At 39.9% G+C, this 23,357-nt stretch overlaps 1 protein-coding gene across 1 annotated transcript in view; it reads right to left on the bottom strand.

Moving 5' to 3' along the window:
• The window catches only part of Dpyd (dihydropyrimidine dehydrogenase), an 837,903-nt gene that overhangs the window by 269,922 nt on the left and 544,624 nt on the right, over positions 1 to 23,357 (bottom strand). Inside the window, exons 15-16 of the mRNA XM_006977841.4 lie at positions 8,794 to 8,862; positions 73 to 156 (exon numbers count right to left, since the gene is read on the bottom strand). Coding sequence (XP_006977903.2) covers positions 73 to 156; positions 8,794 to 8,862 — 153 coding nt within the window. The remainder of the gene's footprint in view (positions 1 to 72; positions 157 to 8,793; positions 8,863 to 23,357) is intronic.

The raw sequence follows: 23,357 nt of genomic DNA, 5'->3' as shown, positions 1-23,357 counted from the left end.
CCTTGCCTAAGGTACAGCAAGGATTCATCAGGGGACCATCGTGTCCTATTGACAGACATGGAGGCTGCTTACCTGCCCACAAGCCAGGCCCATTCCTCTCTCCCCCATGCCGTGTGGACACGATAAATTCAACTCCAGGGCATCTGCTCCAGAAGCCTATAAGGTATTCAACGAAAAACGAGAGAAAAAGCAAAATGTTATTCAGATATAAAGATACTTTCCCCATTGACCACAAAGATCACATCTCCTGAGCTTGAACACTCTGATTTCACCACAGCTTCCTCCACAAGGACACTCTGTCTCTTGAGTTAAAGTGCAGATAACAACAATAAAACGTCAATCAAGAGCTTAGAAGTTGGAACTTGTTGCTCTATAGGCATTATATTTAATATATATATATAATTCCCATAATCTTAATTTTTATTTAAAACTGACTTTATATGCATGTGTATGTATGTGTGTATATGAGTGGGCAGTGTACACATTTAGAAGTCAGAGGACAGCATGCAGGAGTTCATTCTCTCCTTCCACTATACAGGTTCAAGAGATCAAATTCCCATGGTAGGGCTTTGTGATAAGTACCTTGACTTCCTATCCCATCTCACAGCCCCTGACTCCCAAACTCTTTGTGTTATTGATATACCTATTCTGTGGCCAGGAGACACGAAACACATGATGTTAAATGACAGGTCTGGCTGTTAAATGAGATAATAGAAATTTGAACTCAGTCTGTTAAGGACCATATTTTAATCTTTCCTATGCAGCTTCTACTTCTGTAGAAACAACTCTTAATGATTCTGACTAATTGATGATGGAAAGAGGAATGCAAAGAAAAATGGAGTTAGATACCTAGAATGAATGAGCAGAATTAAAAAAGTTTAAACTGAAAGCCAATTTCATCTTATTTAAAAACAGCTTATTCCAAGAGGCATAAGCTACTGGTTATCTAATCAGACTTCAATAACTATGAGTTCTTCTAATTTAAAACATTCATCCTTTAATACATAAAAGGATACTTTCAAAATGTAGAGAAGAGTTTAGAATACTTGGAGAATCTTAAAATTCTTGCAATTTTTTTTGTTGTTTTTTTGTTTTTGTTTTTTGTTTTTTTTTTTTTGAGAAAAGGTTTCTCAGTGTAGTTTTGGTGCCTATTCTGGACCTCACTCGGTAGACCAACCTGGCCTTGAACTCACAGAGCTCCATCTGGCTCTGCCTCCCGAGTGCTGGGATTAAAGGCGTGCACCACCACTGCCCGGCTTAATTCTTGGAATTTCTACTGGGACATATTTTAAATACTTTGTAGGGACTGGGGAGATGGCTCAGAGGGTGTGGTGATTTGAAAGTTAATGGCTCCCAAAGGGAATGGCACTCTTAGGAGGTATGGCCTTGTTGGAATACTTGTGCTCTTGCTGGAAGAAGTGTATCACTATGGAGGTGGGCTTTGAGGTCTCATATATGCTCAAGAGTATCTCAGTTCACTTCTTTTTTTATTTCTTTAGAAATTTCTTTTATTCATTTTACATACCAACCACAGATCCCCCTCTCATCTCTCCTTTCAGTCCCCCAGTCTCCTCCCCGCAGCCCATTTCCCATCCCCTCTTCCAAAAGGGTAAGTCCTCCCATGGGGAGTCAGCAAAGCCTGGTACATTCAGTTGAGGCAGGATGAAGTGCCTCCACGCTGTATACAGGGTGAGCAAGGCATCCAACCATAGGCAATGGGCTCTAGGAAGCCAGCTCATGCACCAGGGATAGATCCTGATCCCACTGCCAGGGGCCCTTCAAACAGACCAAGCTACACAACTGTCTCCTGCCAGGCCCAGCTCTGCGAGTCCAGTAGAAGATAGGGAAGAGGGAGTCTATGAGCAATGGGGTCAAGATCATGATGGGGAAATCTACATAGACAACTGGACCAAGCTCATAGGAACTCAGTTCACTTACTGTTGCCTTCCTGTCAAGATGTAGGACTCTCAGATCCAACACCTTGCCTGCCTGCATGCTGCCCTGTCCCACCATGACGATAATAGACTAAGTATCTAAAACTGTAAGCCACCCATTAAATATTTTCCTTTATAAGAGTTGCTGTGATCATGGTGTCTCTTCACAGAAATAGAAACTCCAACTAAGACAGCGGGTAAGAATATTTGCTATGCAAGCATGAGAACATGAGTTTGAATTCAGCATGTAATGTGAAAGTCTGGTAAGGCTTTGGGTGCCTGCCACGCTAATGCTGGGAGAGGGATAGGGATGGGTATCCTAGCGGTTAACTTTCCAGCTAATGAGAAACCTTTCCTTAAAAGAATAAAAGATGACACATGATTTCCTTCCTGGCCTCTGCATACAAAACTGGCAACTATACTCACATGCATCACACACACACACACACACACACACACACACACACACACACACAACTTTTTAAATTTAATATAGTAACTCAAGGGATATAGGATACATACATTAAATTTGCAAGTTTTACATTATTTTACCCACTCCTACAATTTAACAATAATTTTGCAATTACTTAGAGGCTTGAATAGATTTCAAAAATAATATCACATGGGTATTACCTCACAGGAAGACCTTTATTTTAAAAAAAAATCTACTATTTACTTAGCATGCCAGACTGTTCTTTAAGTCAAAAGCTGTTTCTTCAGTGTTTCTCTTTCCTTCCTAATTGTTTTTCTCTGTTTGACAAAGTTCAAGTATGGTCTTAACAAACTCAATTCTAGTTATTTCTCAGCTGATTTTCTTGCATGTCTCCATTCATTAGTGCACCTGCTTTTTCTTCTGTACATTTGTGAAGGTCCATTTGATCATTTTCCATGTTTTCAAACACGGACACATTGTGCTGCTTTGCTACCATAATCCAGTTTGGAAATGCTTCCTATTATGCAACAGTGACTGTAAGTCACGCTGTTTCCTTCCTGCTGGCTTTTAGTGAGTAGAGACAACACCCAGGCTACTGGAATCTTGTCTTTGGCTGTAAAGGATCGGGAGGTTTTGGGTGAGTCAGTTAGCCTTCCTAGTCTGCAATTGGGTAAATATAAACTGCAAGTAGTGTGTCCTATCGCAAATTCATGCCAAATGGGAACAATCCACTTAATTTAGATTGGGCATTGCAATTATATATGGCAGTGCACTTGGATTTTCTCTAGTCACTTAAGATACTTCATTTAGACTGATTTATCTAGAAATTGATAGCAAATCAACGTCACTTTAGATTAATAGATCTTTGTGAGGCACTTGTACACATATTTATATCATGCATATATCACTGAAAACTGACAATTAACCAGTGTGGTAGAGGATGACAGCTAAAGCTAACTGAGTACATTCTGTATGCAATGATAGTTTACTACGCCTTTTGTTTTTATCTTACTGCATCTTTAAAACAACTCCAAAAGCCCATTTTACACTTGGTAAGCCAAACATAAAAGCACCAAAGTGCCCCCTCTCAAAGGATCTTGAATGCAGAGCCTGTCTATGACTTACCCAGCGATTTATATCAATGGATGAATTATTATCAACTTGTTAGAAATCATTTGTTCCTTAAGTAAAGTACACATACCACATCTTTCCTTTCATTTTTAGTTCCCAGACTTTACATTGCTATATAAAATCATGTGTATATATGATGTAAAAGTAGATGCAAAGTTTATAAGGGAGAGAAGGGCACTAACAGGAGCAGGGAGGTGAGGAGAGGGTAGGGAATATGAAGGGGGAACATGGTCAATTCACATTATAGATGCTTGTAATTCCCTTATAAATCCAGTACTATGGAAACTGAATATGCATCAATCAAAGGCCATTTAGAACACCTCCTGGAGATGGTGAATGTCACCAATGAGGAAGTCATTGAAAGCATTTCTTGTGCATCAAAGAGTTTGTAGTGACAGAGTCAGAGCTTGAACTTCTCTTCACAGTCTGGGGTGTTTTCCTGTCCATTGATTCTGTTTCCATTCATATCTCAGTGTGTACAAACGCAGTTTGTCGGTCACGGACATGAGGTTATCTAGTAGACACACTTGGAGACACAAAGAGAAAGAAGTCACTTGCTCCCCAGCTGGGAATGCTGCACTGGGTTAAGAAAACATGATCTTGCAGCGTCCTTATGACTTCTAAACTGCTGTTCAAATCAAAATTTCTAAATACCTATGGAATATAGTCTTATGTGGGGATAAAAAAAAAGATGAAGGAGGGAGAAAAGTGTAGCAAATTGCCTGAAAGAGCTGGGGGAGGGGGTAGACCAAGGACAGACCATGCAGGACTATAGGTCAGGCGAACAGATGTGAATTTGCTGTCATTTGGGGGGACTGCTCGGCTGGTAAAGTGCTGGCAGCACAAGCATGAGGACCTGAGTGTGAGCCCCACAACCCAAGTGCGATGCTGGGCACCTATCATCTCCGCACTGGGAGGCTGGTTGAGGAAGATCCCTAGAGTTCACTGGGCAGATACTCTCAATAGACCAGTGGGTTCCAGGTTTAGCAGGAGACCTTGTCTCAAAAGGTAACATGGAGAACAATTGAGAAGGACCCTCTGTGGCCACTTATGGCCTCTGCATGTGCATACATCCTCATTCAAAAACACTTGAATAAGTACAAACACACACACACACACACACACACACACACACACACATTTTGAACTTATAAAAGCTATTGAGATTCTGGGTCAATAAAGTTATTATAGATAAGCTTGGCTGGGAAAGTATGGATACGTTACACACACCCAGTCTGTATACCTTTCACATTTAATGGCTTTGCTCACCTCCCAGACACACACACTCCCACAGCCCTAGTCCCTATGATTGTCAGCGCATTTACAATGTTAGGTCTCATAATCTTCTTCTATATGAGACCTCAGGATAGCCACAACTTTCATTGTCCCTGTCTAAACAAGACCTCAAGGGAGCCAAGAACCATGTCTTATCAAGGAGCTCTGACTGTCTTGTCAGTTCTGGGTTTGCAGAAAGAATCACACTGCCGGCCATCATGCCTGACTGCCCAGAGTGGTAAAAAACATAGTCAACAGTGTTATAAGATTTCACCAATAGAGACTGGAGGCAAGAAGGATCAGCTCTTCCCTTACTCTTCTCTTAGTTCTGTGTTAGGATGATCTATCTGTAGAGCTCACCCTGACCCCCAACACTTGGGCAATCTGCTCCGTTTCCTTGAGAAGCTTTTGCAGGCTCTCTAATGCACCATTCTGTGTTCACGTTCCCTCCTACTCTAGCTCATCATGTCCACACTGTTACTGCTCAGGGATTGTTTCCTTCCACGAGGCCTTTTCTCATTACATACGGCTCAATCTCTATTTTCTAGGCTAATACACATTAATAAAGAAATGGATTCCAGTTCTGTTAAAATGCATTCAAGATCTACTTAAGATCTAATACTGGCAGCCTTCAGTAATGGCTCAATTTGCCATGTATCTGATTACATACTTAAGCTCTGAGCACATCCACGGGGCCAAGATGAGTCGTGCTCACCTCTGTCTGGCTGCTTGGGGAATTCACATACAGTTCATGCCTGTGCTTTACAAATATTCTTCTTGCATGAAATGAGGATAACCAATCAATGTCTCAGAAAAAATAGAGACTTTATCCCAAACTAAGAACAGAGCCTCCTACTACGGAGCTTACCAAAATTTCACCATGAGGTAAAAACCCTCATGAAACTGCTTCTTTGCCTCAAAAGCATGGCAAAGACAGAAAAGAAGAAAGCACTAGAAGGTATTTTGTGAGTGAGTTCTCTATGGTTAGAATTTTAAAAAAAAAATGGGGGGTTGGATTAGGATTTGTTTCATTTACAAAAGAAAACAGATCATCAAGCCAATGAGGATGACAAATAAGACAGTCTGAGCACACAGTGTCCTTGAGATGGGGCATTTAGTTCAGCTTAATGCATTATTTAAATGTACAAAATGTTGTGACCCAACTGTGCCAGGAGCATGGACAAATATGTCTGTGTCTAGGCTCATTTTAAAGCTATTCATGTGCTCTTAAAAGTCTATAGTGCAGGCCGGGCAGTGGTGGCGCACGCCTTTAATCGCAGCACTCAGGAGGCAGAGCCAGGCGGATCTCTGTAAGTTCGAGGCCAGCCTGGGCTACCAAGTGAGTCCCAGGAAAGGCGCAAAGCTACACAGAGAAACCCTGTCTTGAAAAACCAAAAAAAAAAAAAAAAAAAGTCTATAGTGCGTAGTAAAATGACATGCCAGGATCCAATGAAACAAAAGCAATCTCTGTATTGGTTATTTTCTCTCAATGCTTTGACCAAATACCTGAAAAAATGTAACATAAGGGAATACCTGTTTATTCAGGCTTGTGGGTTAGGAGATCCAGCCACCTTGGTAAAGAAGCTTGGAGGCAGGATGAGCTCCATGGCAGCAGGAAGCTGTCCAAGTTCACATCTCATGTCTGTTTACTTATCTATGGGCCAGGAGATGGGGGGGGGGGGACAGGTATTTGTGCTGGTGTAAGTTGGCTGTATCTTTTCCCTTTTTTATTTAGTTTTGGGGTGCCACCAACATTGAGGGTGGGTCTCCAAATCATACTGTTCACAAATGCCTTCACAGACACATGTAGACCTGTGCCTCAGTAAGGGCCCCTGGTACCTCTTAATCCATCCAGATTGGTAGTGGATTTGATCACCTCTCCTCTCTGTGTAAAGATGAACCCAGAGTCTCTCATTCTTTCTTACTGATCTACTACAATACAGCTGTTTTGATGTCACATATATGCCTTTCCTGTTAGCAGAGGTGCTGAGTAGGCGACTGATGGAAAAGTTCCTCAATTCCAACTATAAAGCCAACCCACTGTAAGGAGAAACTCCAGGAAAATGTACACATGCCACATCTAGCCACTGGTGACCCCTAGAAGTGTTGGCACGGAAGTGTAGTATGTGATTCCTGACACCACTCACAAAGAATTGTCCATGTTAGACAGTAGATTACCTTTTGGGCGAAGACAGTTTGATTTATTTTATTGTGAATTCTTCCATTGTTAAAAATATGTGTTTTGATTCATTTTGAACAGTGGGTTCATAAAAACAAAAGCAGTGAATAGTTCTTTTTTTTTTCCTTTTAAATACAGTTATTTTGTATATGGGTATGGACATGCATGGACATGCCACAGTGTGCATGGAGGTCAACCAACAAACTGAGAGAAAACCAGTTCCTTCCTTGCGCCATGTAGCTTGCTGGGATTGAATTCAGGTCATCAGGATTGAGTTGGAAGAAGGTGGATATGGTGAAAATAGATTGCATACATGTATAAAATTTCCAAAGAATGAGTAAAATACTATATTGAAAATGTTATTAGGTGTGTATAGCATGAAAGGTGATGGAATCCTGCTGGCTGCTGCTACCCTGCTACCTCTGTGGGGATGCAAAGGCCTATGGGTATTCTCCTCATGCCAAAACCCTAGGTTAACCCATGTCTAGCTTTACAAGAAGCATGCTGGTTTCCTTGACAGTATGTATGGCTTGTCCTTGTTAATATGTATGTTGTCCTCCTATGGAGATATGACAGATTGTTCTGACTTAATAGAAAGCAGACTCTGTTCTCTCATCTTTGTTATACAGTATTTAGAAAACAATAATAAAGAAAAGTGAAATTAAAGAACAATACAACACAGGGTGTGATAACATCTACATTTGCTAATATACTCATAATTACAGCATTTTGACTTTTGTAAGTTAACTCTTTCACTTAAAAATTAGTGTCCATTACTAAAGGGAATAATTTTTAAAAGTATTTTATTCTTACAGAAAAGCAGAGAAGCACACAGCATGATAAAGCCATTTATCATAGTCAGCTTAAAATTGGCAAAGCTCATGCCAAGCACGGGCTCTGTGGAAGATTTCATGGTCAATTAGGTAAATACATGTATAAAACGGACCCAGCACAGAAGATCACGAAGCCAATTACAGATCATGTTTAATTTCACCCCCCTAAGTCCCAGAAGTAATTGTTCCCTTCACAGTTTTAAAAATATCCAAATAAAATATACAATCAACATTTTTGAACACCATAGAGAACATTATGATATTTTGTAATGTCAGGTCAATTACTTCAAAAGTCTTATTAGATTCAGTCTTCAATGTGGCTGAGAGCTTTTCAAGACCCCCAGCCAGGAAGTCTCACCCAGGTTTCCTGATGGAATGATGGACATAAGTGTATTTTTTTAAGGATGTGCCTTTCTATTTGGAATACAAATCTGAGGCACATGGTTAGTGTTTGCATTTGCGTAAGGTTCAGTTTCTATTGTGGCATGGCAGCTGATGTGAGTGCTCCTTTCAGCAGCATTCTGTCCTAGCACTTTATACATGCCGGCATTCAAACGAGAACAGTATTAAATGAACCTTTTATATTTTAAATATTCAAGACTTTTATATTCAGAATCTCTTCTCTTACTGTCAAACTAGTTTGCCTAAAGGCAAGGTAAGATCAAGTTAGACTCTCAAAGGTAGAATTAAATTTTATCATGGCATCCATCATAATATGCAGTTTGCTTAATATGCAAATGGAGAGTCTATGGATTCAGAGAATAAAGGGATTTTAGGTACCTTGTGAAATCCAAGGGGCTGCTTTTATAGAATAGATTTCTTTTAAATTTACATTTCCATCATTTAAATGAAAACACATGGTAAACAAATTATAATAAAAATGTTTTAACTTACATTTTCAATTCAATTTTACTTCTACTGTATTATTTCTCATGGCAGCTCTTTACTTAAAACTAATAAAAATGAGAGAGGTGAAATAAAATAAATATACACTGAAGAAATTTTTACCTCAGCCATCTTGGAGAGTTCCATCCAGTCATTTTTATTGTAACTGCACATGATGCTGGCGATCAGGATCTTTACAGAGAAAAAGAGAACATGTTCAAATGGCTTCCCTGCTTTGCACGTGTATTAGTATCTGTACAAATACATTTATAATGACAAGCTAGAGTATAAAAATTAGTTTTCAACCTGTTGAAAAAGAAACATCACTAGAAAAGACAGCATGTAAAACGGTGAAGCACCAGATAATACTTACGGCTGTTGGTGTGTGCGACAGCATTCTCAATGACTGTCAATGGACACTTGAGCAGGTATCTGAACATATATGTGCATTTGCATATAGCTATTTGAGTGTTCACATGTGTGCTAGTGGCTAGTGCATATGTATGGAGGTATGCATGCACATGTGTAGATGTATGATTGGGGGGTACTTGTGGAGGCTAGATCACCTTGGGTAGATTCCTCAGTGGCCACTCCCCAATTTTTTCTCTCTGTTTTTGAGATAATATCTTTCACTGGGGCCTAGGGCTCATCAATTTAACTAGATTGGCTGGGCAGTGAGCACCAGGAGTTCTCTTGCCTCTACATGCTGAACACTGAGGTTACAAATAGGAGCTACCGCTCCTAGGACTTTATGTCAATTCTAGGGATTGAACTGTGTGGTGCTTGGGCTTTCGTGGAAAGTCTTTCACTGACCCTACAGTTTCCCAGCACTAATTTTCTTAACTTTACTGAGTCTTAGCTTTCTCGGTTCTCAAAATGTAGATTATAATATTGACTTTGTCATCTCAGAAAGTGGCAGTGGGAATTACATAAATTCGTGTGTAAATGTGTGCAAATGAAAGAGACGTCTCATTTCTACAGTGCTGTTGAAATGCACATTACCATAATTATCAGCACAGCAAAAAGATTTCAAGGTATGGGAAAGAAAATATTAATGTTCTCTTCAATAATAACATATCACATTATGGTTAATACAATTTTCATATGTTCCTTGTGAATTATAGTTTTAAATTGTATTAAATGACTTTATACTGCATTTGGATTTCAGTAGGCTTATGATTTAAGCCTTACGTTAATTCATCAGTAGAGTATATATATATATGGTAGTAGTTACTAGTGTCTAAAGCCAGGAGGTCTAGGTTGGAATCTTGATTCTACCATCTTCAGGTGCTGCCCTACGTGAAATAGTGGATTTCCTAGTGGGTAAAATATGGGTAACAATGCAGAGAAAGGCAAGAACGGCAGTGGCTAACACTCATTTGTGTTGGCTTTAGTGACTCAGTGGGCATTGTTTTAAACAATTTTACTTTATGATTTTGTTCAATAATTCCAATCTTGTTTTACCCATTTTGCAAATAAGATACAAAGACACTGAGTTTTAAAGACCACAGGACTACTAAGGGGCAGACCATGACTCAGGCCCAGATGGTGCTAACTCATAGTCTATGATTTTAGTTGCTAACCTTTGCTGGTCTCATGTATGTACTCAGAGAATGCCAATAATTGGTTTTCATTGTTACCTCCCTCAGGAACTATGAGACTGAGGTACCTGGAGTTTATGCTGTGCATGAAGTCATGGAATCTAGTGATAGAATCTGCTAGAAGTCACTGAGCTCCCATTGTATACATCTTATTTATGTATGTGTCTAAGACCACAAGGACACATTGCAAAGGTTAATTGAATGTTTTCATCATGGATAGAAGGATATAAAGTTGGGGCCACATTGTAGAGATTTCTGAACATCAGGCTGAAGCTGCCTTTGAAGTTGGATTAACTTGAGTCCCTCGGTTAACTCTAGACACCATGGGAACTAGGTTTTGAAGGAGTATAGAAATCAGCTCCCTGGTAAGCAGACAGTCAGAGATAAAAACCCTGAGTAGATGAATGTTCTCTCCCTTAAATATTTAAGATGATGGACTTCCAGGTTCTTTATTCTGTCCAAATTAAAAAACGTGTTAGTAACTGTTCAGAAGAACTATTATACCTCCTACCTGAGGGCTCCTTTAGTGGGAACAAATCAATTTTCTTGTCTTTTTTCAAATAATCCAATGCCCCAGGATAGCCCAAACCAGGCAATTTAGCGGAAGAAAGGTGGGCTAGGGATGGAGGCTTCTATCAGTAAGCTGGGCTGCCTGGAGAAACACACTCCACTGTCACTGACTGCAGGATACAGTCGATGCTATCAATTGGGAACTCTCATGGCTTCTTTTTCCTAAATGCAATTTTAAATTTTGATAAAGCTATATTTGCTTGAAATTTTTATTGTTTGTTTCAGGATCCCTTGGAGTCATCAAATGCCCGAAGGTTTCCAGGACCAAAAGGAACTATAATAGAGTTGGATGAAGACAAATCAATACTGTTCTAGAATTAATATATGTGTGAGAAATCATGCTGTTCACTTAGAGATCAATAAAGAAAAATAAGTCTTTAATAGTACACATATGGCTCTGGCTAATGCCCAAAGAGGAGCTGGCCACAAATAGCAGATTTTACCAACTTATATACACCTTTGGTTTATGCACTTCCCCTAGGCTATGATCCTTAAATGTCCTTCAGATCCCAGCCCCAAGTTACACTTTCAACAATTTAAACAGAGACAGGAGACTGACGATCTGGCTACTTAGGCAGAGAGGAGATGTACACAGCAAAGATGTTGCCAGAATTATTTCTTAATTACACTAGTGTTGCTCTTTTCAAATAGTTGTTATCCAGGGTTATCTTACCCACCTGCTATAATATGTTTTTCCTGATAACAGTGCAAGTGACTTAAGGGCACACCAGGACTTAATGGTGGTTGTGACCTACACTGTCCACCCCTGAGCCCCCCAGATGCCTGTTATTTGATATATATAGAGATGGGCCCGATGGCTGGTTTAAGTCAGAGTTGTCTCCTTTTGTCATGGGAATAGAGCCTAATTAGAGGTCAATCTTGGTGAGTCTACATTAGTACAACCTTTGCTAGCCACTTTGAACTTCAATTATAGTACAGAATTTTCTTTCTCATAGTTTCTAATATGTCTAGTCAGTGCACTTCCAGTCAGATTGGAAGCTGTGCTCCCTTACCTAATTTGTACTTTGTATAATTAATAGATCCTACTTAAGTTCATTAGTAGATTCTTTTAAGTATCATTTTTAGTACTTGAAGTTTCTATTGTATCATTATCACCTAGAGAATTGTCCTGGACATGGAGAGCCACAGTGTTGTCAGCATCTTGATGATGCTCACAGATAACCTACCTGAGCCTCTCACTCGGGTGAGGGTGGCTAACTATAGGTGGGATCCATACATTCTTCTCAGGCAGGTTTTAATAGTATTCTAAGTAGCCAAGCTGCAACTTTTCTAAATAAGTTCTATCTTGTTGTTCCCCAAAGATAAGAGAGAACCCTGACTGGGATATACATGGTGATTGATTAGTTACAGTTGTCATTAGAATCCTACCACAAAAGTCAAAAGGTTTTGTTACTGGTCCCTAAACTAGACAGCAAATGTGGTAAGAGTTGCTAGTGACCCTGATCTCTCTTCATTTATCCACCTTCTGGTTCTGCTTTCAGTGACTTTACTAGTGCAGGCAGAGTGGATAGAGGAAAGTGGGAAGGTGGAGATAACCAGGAATGGAAGAAAGTACCTTGCTGCAGACTCCTGCCAGACCAGGGCCCTGTGACTGTGTCTGCATGTAAGCACTTATACATATTGCTTTTCCACTGAAATTCATACTTTGACTTTTAACAACTGCTGTGTGTAAAACAAATATTACCATGTTTGAAACAATCTGACGAGTGATATCTTTTTCACAGTTGAAGTAAAAAGAACACATAACTTCATAAATGATTTAAAAGTGGGGTTATTAGGCCTGGCCTATGTAGGTTAATAGAGTGCTAACTTAGCATGGATAAAGCCCTGGATTCAGATTCATAAAGCATCATAATTAGTTTAAACATTCTAAATATCTGAGTCTAAATCCAAAGGATGGCTTGTAAAGGTATGGTAGTTCACAGACACCAAAGTGGCTACAAAATTATCTTAACTTTCATTAAAACAGACCTGGGGTTTTCCAGAATCAAGCTAAAAGGTATTCACTCTAAAAGGAGATGGAGCATAATTTAATCTTTCTTTGATGATTAAAAAGTCCTTTAGTGTTTTGCTTGACTCAGTTTTTAATCAAGTAAAAGAGGACAGGCTATTTTGCTTCCTATGAGAAAAGTGAACTGATGGATATTGCATATGATGAAGAATCATGCCACGCTACCACAAATGAATACTCACTGAGACATATTCCTAATCAAAGGTTCACTTAATTTAAGCCATTCCCAGGGCTCTTTTTTATAGTTCATATTTTTAAAACATTATTGAATGAGGTGATACATAATAGCCAAACACTACATGATATTTGAACTTTATCCCTACACTGTATTTTATGAGAAACACTCTGGTAGGAATTTCTAACTATGCCAAACAAGCTACTAACACAAATTTGCTTCCTACCGTGGCAGCTGCTAAATAAGGTAGTCTAGAGAATAAGACATAGTCTTTGTTCATTCACTGTTCAACCAATATTTCCCAAGTATGTACTGTATGCCACGAATAGCTCTTACTTGGAAGTGACTCATGAAATAAGGAAAACATCTCTGTCACCTCAAGCAAAGAAATGCATCCATTGGGTAACTGCCAGGTCAGGATTATTGTGACAAAAGCAATAATAGAAGAAAATGAGGCAGAATCACTGGGGTGGGGGGCACAGTCATAACAGATGGGCAGTTAATCATGGGTTCTTTCCATTGAGAACAGAGAGGTGAGAGGGTTCCTTACTCTGAAGAATGGAATGGAGAGTGAACTTTGACCTTCTGAAAAGAGAAAATTACAGGCAAAGAGTGAGAGAGATAAGCCTGGAATGTTCAAAAGACCAAAGGTCCAAAAAGCTTCAAGACAGGGCAAGGATAGTATGAATAAAAATGGGAGAAGCAGTTAATAGAAGTCTCTCTAGATAGTCTGACACCTGTGGGAGTCTGATAGCCTGTGGGAGGTCATCAGACATTTGGGGATGGTGATAAAATGATGTGGCTTACATTTTCCAAATATGTTTCTGATATCTTCATAAGGAAACTGATAATGGTAATAGATGTGAAAGGAGGAAATGAAGTTTAGTGAGATGGCATGGTATCCACAGAAATTCAGAGAAGATAATGATGCTGAGCTAAATCCTACACATCAGGTGAGTGTTTAGATTCAAGGGAACCAAGAGAAAGGGCAACATTAAGGATGATTCCTAGACTACTAGCTTGAACTCTGAATTTGAGAATGTAAATTATTTACAAACATAGAATAAAGTCTAACAGGAGATGAGTGAAAAAATACAAAGTTCTATTTTAATATGGTCCATATGAGGTATCTAGTAAGTATTGTGGTATTGAAGTCACTGATGTACCCTTGGTACATTTGCTGTTTAATTTACTAAAGAGGTTAACGATGAAGTTATAAAATAAGGAAATTTTAATACATAATAGCATTTATAGTCAACTGGCAAGGTGATTAGAAAACTAAATAAAGTATATTAAAATGCAGGTCCAACCTCAAGCCACAAGAGAATGTGAAAACATGCTGAAGGAATTTCTTCAGAATGTAAAGTGTGATTCATCGTGAAGAATTCTGCTGAGAGTTTATATAAAGATGGTGACAACAGTTTTAGCTTGTAACATTCCACCCTGATGGGAAGCTCCTTAAGCAGGAAAGTAAACAATTCAAAAGAGCTCCAGGAAATTCCTGAAACTGACCAGATTCACTAGGCTCCTCTTTGCCCGAGTAAGCAATAAAAGCTGGGTGTCCCTGTCAGACAAAGAAGCTAAGCTGCTAAGATGCTCAGACAAGCCAACTCACAAAGACAGATCAGAGCAGTTGCATGGTAGAAGCAGAAACCTGTGATTTCCTAGAAGAACTTTAGACCAAATGAGTCATTTGGAAAGGATACTCTCCAACCTATTGAACTGCCTGTAGGATGTATAGTGTACTCCGGGTTCCCAGCTTTTGTAAATTCTTACCCTGTTGGGGTAGTGTTTGGTGATGCAGCTGTCTTTGAATGTGGTGATATATTGTGTACCCTAATAAACTTTGGCTGAAGATCAGAGAACAGAACAAGCCACTAGATTAAACATAGAGGTTGGACAGTGGTGGTACACACCTTTAATCCTGTCACTCAGGAGAGAGAAGTCTGTCTGAATCTCTGTGTGTTCAAAGCCACCCTGTACTACATGACATTGACTCATTCTAGGAGAGAAACAGAGCCAGGCAGTGGTGGCACACACTTGTAATCCCTGCACTTGAGATCTCATGTCTTTGCTTGGGAAGCACACACACCTTTAATCCCAGGAAGTGATGGCTGGCTAGAGAAAGGGATATAAGGTGTGAGGAGACAGGAACTAAAGGCTTTTACATGCTGAAAAGTTGGTGAGGTAAGAGGTGGTGGCTGTGACTTGTTCCTTTGTCTCTCTGATCTTTCAGCATTTACCCCAACTTCTGGCTCAGGTTTTGTTTTGTTTGTTTGTTTTTTTGTTTTTGTTGTTGTTTTGTTTTGTTTTTTATTTTTTTTATTAAAAGACCATTTAATATTCAAGCTACGTTTGTCATTTCTGTTCTAGTAAGAAACTCCTCACCCACATTCCTCTAAATAACACCAATAAAGTTTATTATCTGTTCTCTGATCTTCAGCCAAAGTTTATTAGGGTACACAATATATCACCACACTCAAAGACAGCTGCATCACCAAACACTACCCCAACAGGGTAACACCATTTAGTTTACCAATCTGGACTTTGGTAGTATCCATGTTTCCTATCTGGAGGGAGTAGGCATGCATGTAGTATCTCCCCAGGAAATGTTTTGTCATACGACAGAAGAACAGAGGAGTGTCCACTGGGTTTGACAACGTAAGATCTCTCGTCACCATTACAAGATGGTGTTCACTGAGGCAGCAAGGGTATGACTCAGACTGGCATGGGCTGAATGAATACAATTTGAAGATATAGGAAGGGAGATATAAAAATCTCCCTCAGAGCTTTGATGGAAAAAGTTCTAGTTTCAGTTCTTGTTTCTGTGATTTAAAAAAAAAATTATCCTCACAGCTTAAGGGAGAAAGGGTTTATTGAGCTCAGGATTCCAGATTGCAATTCTTCATTGCAAGGAATTCAAGGTATCAGGAACTTGAAGCAGCTAATCACATTCACACTTGAGACTAGAGATCAATGCATGCATGCGTGTGCTGATCATACTCTCACTCACATTCTCTCTTCTCTCTCTCTCTGCATGCCCACAGGCCTACCTAACCTAGACGATTCTTTGTTCTCGATTTTAGATTGTGTCAATTTGACTAAATATCACAGAAAGCCAATAGAGGTATGAAGAGGCAAATGAAAGACTGTAGGAAGCCCAATGTGAGTCTCTTTTAATGACTTGCATTTTATTTTGCTTATACATTGGTGGACTGATATGGGAGAAAGTATGAAGATGATAAGAGGTAATGATGAATCAAGAGCAGGTGGGAAGCAGTGTCCATGGAGAGGGGCAGGGCATCTTATTCAGGGCAGAAAAGAGGAGAGCAAAATAGCTGTGATAGGTTAATAGATTTGGTGAAAAGGGTGAAATAATTCTTGTTGTTAAATTTTCTTTATGAAATAGAAAGTAAGATCTCTTGACGAGAGTACATAGAAAGGGGGCAGAGGTTCCGAATTGTGAGGGTAAGATGAAAGTAAAATAAACATCTAAGAAAATAAGAGAACAATCCTCCTAGATGATGGTACAGTTACAAGGCCTCAAAGGCAAATGTTGATAATATTTTGGGAAAGAAAGAATAACTAGTAAAAATGAAAGTACAAGATGATTTACAAAGTCAGGACACAGATTATATGGCTGAACACAAAATACAGGTTTTATAGATTGCCTTAGAGTCATGATCCATTTTTCCAGGACTCTATTGGTCATTAAAATTTGATGTGCTTCATGAAAGAACAATCTCTACTGAATTGTGCTTTGTAGACAATGCTTTTAAAGTGGAATATTTCTGCTAGGTACAGTAGTGGTTGCCTGTAATTTTTGGTACTTAGAAGCCTGGGGCAAAAGGATCGTGGTGTTAGGATAGCCTAGGTATCTTAGCTAAGGTTTCTATTGCTATGAAATTACACTATGACCTTGAGAACTTATAAAGGAAAGCATTTAATTGGGGCTGGTTTACAGTTTCAGAGGTGTAGTCCATTATCAGCATGGTAGGAAGTATGGCTGCACACAGACAGATATAGTGCTGGAGAAGGAGCCAAGAGTTCTAGATCTGGATCAGCAGGCACCAAGAACAGAGAGAGACATTGGGACTGGTTTGGGTATTTGAAACCTCAAGGCCTAGCCCCATGGCACATTTCGTCCAACAAGGCCACACCTACTCCAACAAGGCCACACCTCTTAAGATTGCCACTCTCGATGAGCCTGTGGGGGCCAGTTTTATTCTGACTACCACCCTGGGCTACAGGAAGAGACGCTGGCTCAAGTAAAAAGTCCCCCTCATTCAAATTAGATTTTCCATAGTTTTGAGTTTCATTTTGGTTCATAACTGTAATCCAAGACAATATATACTTCTTGTGCAAACATTTAATTCTTATGAACTATTAACATTTTAAACCATTCTAAAATGTCAGCTATAACAATTTATCAGTAAGATTTTACGTACTTTTCTCCCTGAAAATAGCACAAAGATTAAAAACTATCTGTGAACACTTCCTCACCAAGAAAGAACTGTTAGTCTGCCATCTTTCATAGTTCAAAGTTAAGAATAGAAATTAGTGGCCAATTACTTTCAGTTTGATTATCCCACTTTCTTATGGGATAAATACAATGACTTTTGTTTAAGTGTCACTTAAACCAAATAACAGTAAAACTATTTTATAGACATCAAGGTGAAGAACAGACTGAAATTTTTGTTTGGTTATGAGCAAGGTCTCTTGTCAGATTTCCATTGACTTGAACTCTATGCTTTGAAACTCACTGTCAATAATGCTTTTGTATTCTGCAACTATTCTGTGAGCTACATTGGAAGCCCAGTCAAAGGTTCAGCTTCAAGACAGCCTAAATTTCTTAGTAGGTAAAGAGTGCAAAGTGCCAGAGATGAGCAGCTGTAAATTACACGTGGCAGAGTTAGGCTTTGTCAAGCCATTTAACTAAATTATTCCCAATACCACTGGGATTTTTTTGGTTAGGGAACAGCAGCATGACACATGTGATATTCAAAGACATGAAAACTAAAAAAAAAACTTCCGTTAAATATTAATTGATGTACACATTCAAACTTTAAATGTACTTTTTGTCTTAGTATAAATATGATGAGAGTGAGATTGGTACAAGTTTTCCTGGAAGGCACACACAGAATCTATGATATTTAAAACCTTTCATATTGTACTTTTTCATTCTTTATTTAATGATTATAAATAAAAACAATATCCATATAGGTTATCTTTATATTTTTATTAGGTTGTCTTTAAAATTATCTTAAAGACACTTTTGTTGTCATCTGGGGATCCACAATTGGTCTCTGTACACAGTTATTTCTAACACAGAAAAGTAATATTTGAAGACAAATAAGGTTGACTTTGTAGTGCATGCCTTTAATCCCAGCACAAAGGAGGCTGAGGAAGAAAGGCAGAAAGATCTCAGTAGTTTGGGAGCAGCCTGGTCTACATGGCAAATTACAGGCTGGTCAAGGTCACATAGAAAGATTTGTCTAGACAAAGAAACAAACAGTAAAGAATAAAGTGAAACAATGACAGTTTCTATTTTAAAAAAATCAGTAATGCTCTCTATCAAGAAAGCAGGTTTAAAAAAAAGCTCACCTTTGGACATTCTAGGAATGTCCCTGTGCTGGTTAGTTTTTATGTCAACTTGTTCTAACTAGAGTCAGCAGTTGAAGAGTTATTTCTAGCAAATTGACCTGCAGCCATAACTTAAAAGAATTATTTTGATTGATGATTGATGTGTGAGGGCCCAGCCCACTGTGGGTGGCACCTTCCCCAGGCTGGTGGTCCTGGGTTGTATAGGAAAACTAGTGAAGAGAGAGAAAGAGAGCAAGGGGCTGATGAGTGTTCCTCCGAAGTCCCTGCTGCAGCTCTCATCTCTGGACTGCTGCCTTGAGTTTCTGCTCTGATTTCTCTCAGGGATGAACAGTTGCCAGGACTTGCCAGGTGAAATTAACCCTCTCATCTCTGGAATTGCTTTTGACCAGCAATTCTGTTGCTTTTACCACAGCAACAGAAAAGTAACAATACAGCCCCCAAAGTGTTGCTTTTTTTTGCCTCCTTTTGATCACTCTTCATGTTCATACCATTTTTGAGATCCTGTTACATTTTTTATTTCTTTTTTTCTATGTAACATGTTTATACATACTTTTAAAGATGACATAAACTTTGAATGAAGGGCCCTATACATATATATCATACCATGTATGCAATTGGGCCTCATTAAAGACTTTCTTTAAAGGAATAGTAAAATAGGTAGCTGAGCCAGGTGTAGTGAAGCAGGCCTTTAATCTTAGCACTCAGGGGGTAAAGACTGAGTTCCAAGACAGACAAAGCAACACAGAGAAACCCTGTCTTGAAAAACAAAACAAGAAGAAGAAAGAAGGAGAAGGAATAGGAGCAGGAGAAGAAGGTAGCTATGAAAAGGATTTCCATACAATATGAAATATTACTAATTCTAATTTCCATATTTCTGTTCACTTTTTTATTCCAACAAGATAATGAGGTTTAAGAACCTCACGATAAGCTGGGCAGTGGTGGGAGCACTTGGGAGGCAGAGGCAGGAGAATTTCTCTGAGTTCGAGGAAATCCTGCCTTGTCTACAAAGCGAATTTCAGAACCGCCAGGACTGTTACACAGAGAAACCGTGTCTCAAAAACCAGGAAAAAAAGAACTTCATGATTTCTAAGGTACATTTATTTATAAAAGAATAACTGTTTACATTGCTTTAATCTTTTTGCTCTTGAATATATACTTTCATATACATTATCTCATCTCTTCCCTACAATAAGCGTGAATTTACAGAACCTTATACTGAAGACCTTATAATGAGACACAGACAATTCAAGTTACTTTACTGGGTCAAGTTAATCAATAGCAGAGGCAGGGGCTGAGCTCTGAGCTTCAAGTCTAAGTATCCTCTACTACATCAAGACTGTATCATATTGATTTCCTATCTTTTCAGTTTACATTAGAGATGGTGGTTAATTATTTTATTTAAAATGTTTTTATTCATTTTACATACCAACCACAGATTCCCCATTCATCCCTCCTCCTGCTCCCCCTCCTAACTGCACCCCATCCCTCATCCCCTCCTCTGTAGATGTAACCAACCGTCTTATTAAAATAAGAAACATAGAAGCAATGTAAAAGAGAAAACCGAGAGGTCAGAGCTCAAAGCTAAAATCTTACCTCCTGCAGTGCTCCTAGCTTCCCCGAGAGAGCGACTTCCTGTGTCTGTCTTTAAATAGTCTTTCTGTTCTGCCTTCTCATTGGTTGTACACCCAAACACATGACTGCCTGTAAGTACCGCCTTCCAGGTCTTAAAGGCATATGTCTCCAATGCTGGCTGTATCCCTGAATACACAGAGATCTACCTAGCTCTTTTACCAAGTACTGGGATTAAAGGTGTGCGCCGCCGCCGCTGCTGCTGCTGCTGCTGCTGCTGCCGCCGCCGCCCCCGCCGCCCCCGCCGCCCCCACCACCACTACCGTTGCCACCACCACCGTCCCACCGCCACCACCACACTCTTGCTATGGCTCTAATAGCTCTGACCCCTGGGCAACTTTATTTATTAACATACAATGAAAATCACATTTCAGTACAAATAAAATACCACCATACTCCTCCAAAAGGGTAAGTTCTCTTATGGTGGGGACAGCAAAGCCTGGTACATTCAGTTGAGGTAGGACCCAGCCCCTCCCCACTGCCTCAAGTGTGAAGAGAGGGAAGAGGGATTATTTGAGCAAGGGGAGGGGATCAAGATCATGATGGGGAAATCTACAGAGACAACTGAACCAAGCTCATAGAAACTGACGAACTTTAGACCAACAGCTGTGGAACCTGCATGGGATCAGACTAGACCCTCTGCTTATAGGAGACAGTTGTGTAGCTGGGTCTGTTTGAGGGGCCCCTGGCAGTGGGATCAGGATCTATCCCTGGTGTATGAGCTGACTTTCTGGATCTCATTTCCTGTGGTTGGACACCTTGATTTTTCCCCCCAATCCTCTTGAGGTAGATTAAGAAAGTGTTCACTTATCTGAATCCAATCTTCTGGTTTGAATTTTGTAGCCACTCCCACTAAAAAGAGAAGTCTATTTACACAATCCTGTGTTGAGGCTGACTTTGTGACATATTTTAATCAACAGAACTTGGCAGAAGGGATTTGGTAGAGCCAAGTTAAGGCTGGAAGTGGCTGGAGACTCACTCACTCACTGTCTTGAAGATTCCACTTGCCATGCAGGTAAGTTTGTCTAGCCCACTGGAGAAGGAGAGACCACCTACATAGATAAGCCATCTTGACACAGCTCTCTAGTTCATTGCTTTCTGAACTTCCCAGAGCAGCCTGACTCTAGGCCTCTTGAACCTTGACTACAAAGAAGTGAGACAAGTCAGACCAGAAGAACCATGTAGCTTAGTACAGTTAAGCAAATTCTAAGCAGCCATAGCTGCAAATTAAATGAGTTCTTTTGGCCCCAACACTGGGATGTTCCATTATGCAGAAAACGTTAACTCTTGTCACCAGAGTTAACCTAGGCAGTGTTAGCATGATTTTGTCTGTCACACTGCACATGATTTATCTTTAATTTTTAGAGAAGTTTAACATAGCTATTTCACCTCCACTTTACAGATAAGGGGGAAAGAGCTCACAGCTGTAGGTTAAATGACCAACCACTTTCATGTCTAATAAGAACAGATAAATAGTTTGAATTGCCCGGTTGCATTATTTTTGTTCTGAAGAACCATTTTTGTTTCTTAATCACACATTTACAGAAAACCTATGGGTTTACATTACAGATGGTGAGTTTTATTTAAGGAATGGCAATTTTTATTATCTGAATTTTTGGAAGTTAAGTCATTTCTGTTCTTAGTCAAAGGCTATTTCCCTTTATTCCTGTGAATATCATCTAAGCTAGGCAGGCAAGTGGATTTGCCCAGAAAACCATAAAAGGGAAGACTAAGATGCTGTCTCTGGGCTGTTGGGATATAGATTTGGGGAGTCTGAGCATTCTGGGTATAGGAGTGAAGGGCTTGGGATCTGGTGGTGGTCAGGAGAGTTCACCCTTTTATTGATGGTGTCCAGAGAAGGGTTTGAAGGAATCTAGGATCTGAAATTTAGCACACCTTGGAGCTGATTACCACTGCATGGAACTACACCATCTAGGGAACCTTCAGGAGGCCCACACCCCAGACCAGAGGCTCCCCACCAGGCGGTAATGGATAGGATGTTTGTCCCACACCACATCCCATATGAATGCTGGATCTCATGTCAGCTAGGACACACCTCCCCTCCCCAATTCAGGGGAAACCTCTCCCCCAGTCACCTCCCTGTCTGTCTCCTACTCTGTACAATGTCTCCCACACCACTACCTGCCTTCCAGGCTATTAACTCCCTTCTGAGAGGATCCAGCCTGCTTGTTCATGGGTAGGGAGCTGCCAGATGAGGCCAGGGGACACAGCCAAGGGGATATCCTGCTCTGGCCTCAGAAAGTCACAATCAAGGACCAACACACAGGCTCCTTCCTCAAATATATTCCAAATCCAATATGTAAAATTAAATACACCCAAACTGACTCAGAGACCTATTTTTCTACCAGAGAGAGAAAAAAGTTCCCTGACTCCACACCACATTCCCATACCCTCTGCACTTCAATATTGGATTCTAAGCTTAGGATAACTGTGGGATAACACCTCAGTTTTTTGCGGGGAGACTTCATCAAAGGATTGTGAAAGGGCACTTGGTATGTTGTGGGGCAGGAGGATCCCACCTCGGCTTCTACCTGTCCCTCCAACCTACACCAAGTCCCAACTCCCTGCCCATGTGTTCATTTCAAGGGAAAAGAGATTACATTTTCTAAGCTCTTAGAAATAATATAAAAAAATGACTAAGTCATTAAGAACCAATGAGGTGATACATGGTTTCCTGAACACTTAGCTAAGGACAAGGTCATTTTGGATCTTGATAATGTGGCCCCAGTCACCCAGCTTTCCCTTATCTTGACATATCCCACTGAATGTCCCCCACAGACACTGCAACACACACACACACATACACACAAACACACACACACACACACACACACACACACACACACACACACACACACACACATATGTGCTTCCATTCTTTTCTTAACACTGGATCTTCTTGTACAGTGACACTACCAGGCAGCATGCCACCTCTGTAACCCGGGAGACTAACAAGGACTTACCTGTCTTGTGCCACCCTCATTATTCTCAGAGACAGAATCTCTATTTTACTGGACATTCCAAAGAGGAACATCATCTTCTGAACTAGTTCCAG

This window comes from Peromyscus maniculatus, chromosome 6 (assembly GCF_049852395.1).
Source record: "Peromyscus maniculatus bairdii isolate BWxNUB_F1_BW_parent chromosome 6, HU_Pman_BW_mat_3.1, whole genome shotgun sequence".
Classification (NCBI taxonomy): domain Eukaryota; kingdom Metazoa; phylum Chordata; class Mammalia; order Rodentia; family Cricetidae; genus Peromyscus; species Peromyscus maniculatus.
This window is presented reverse-complemented; position numbering and strand designations above follow the sequence as displayed.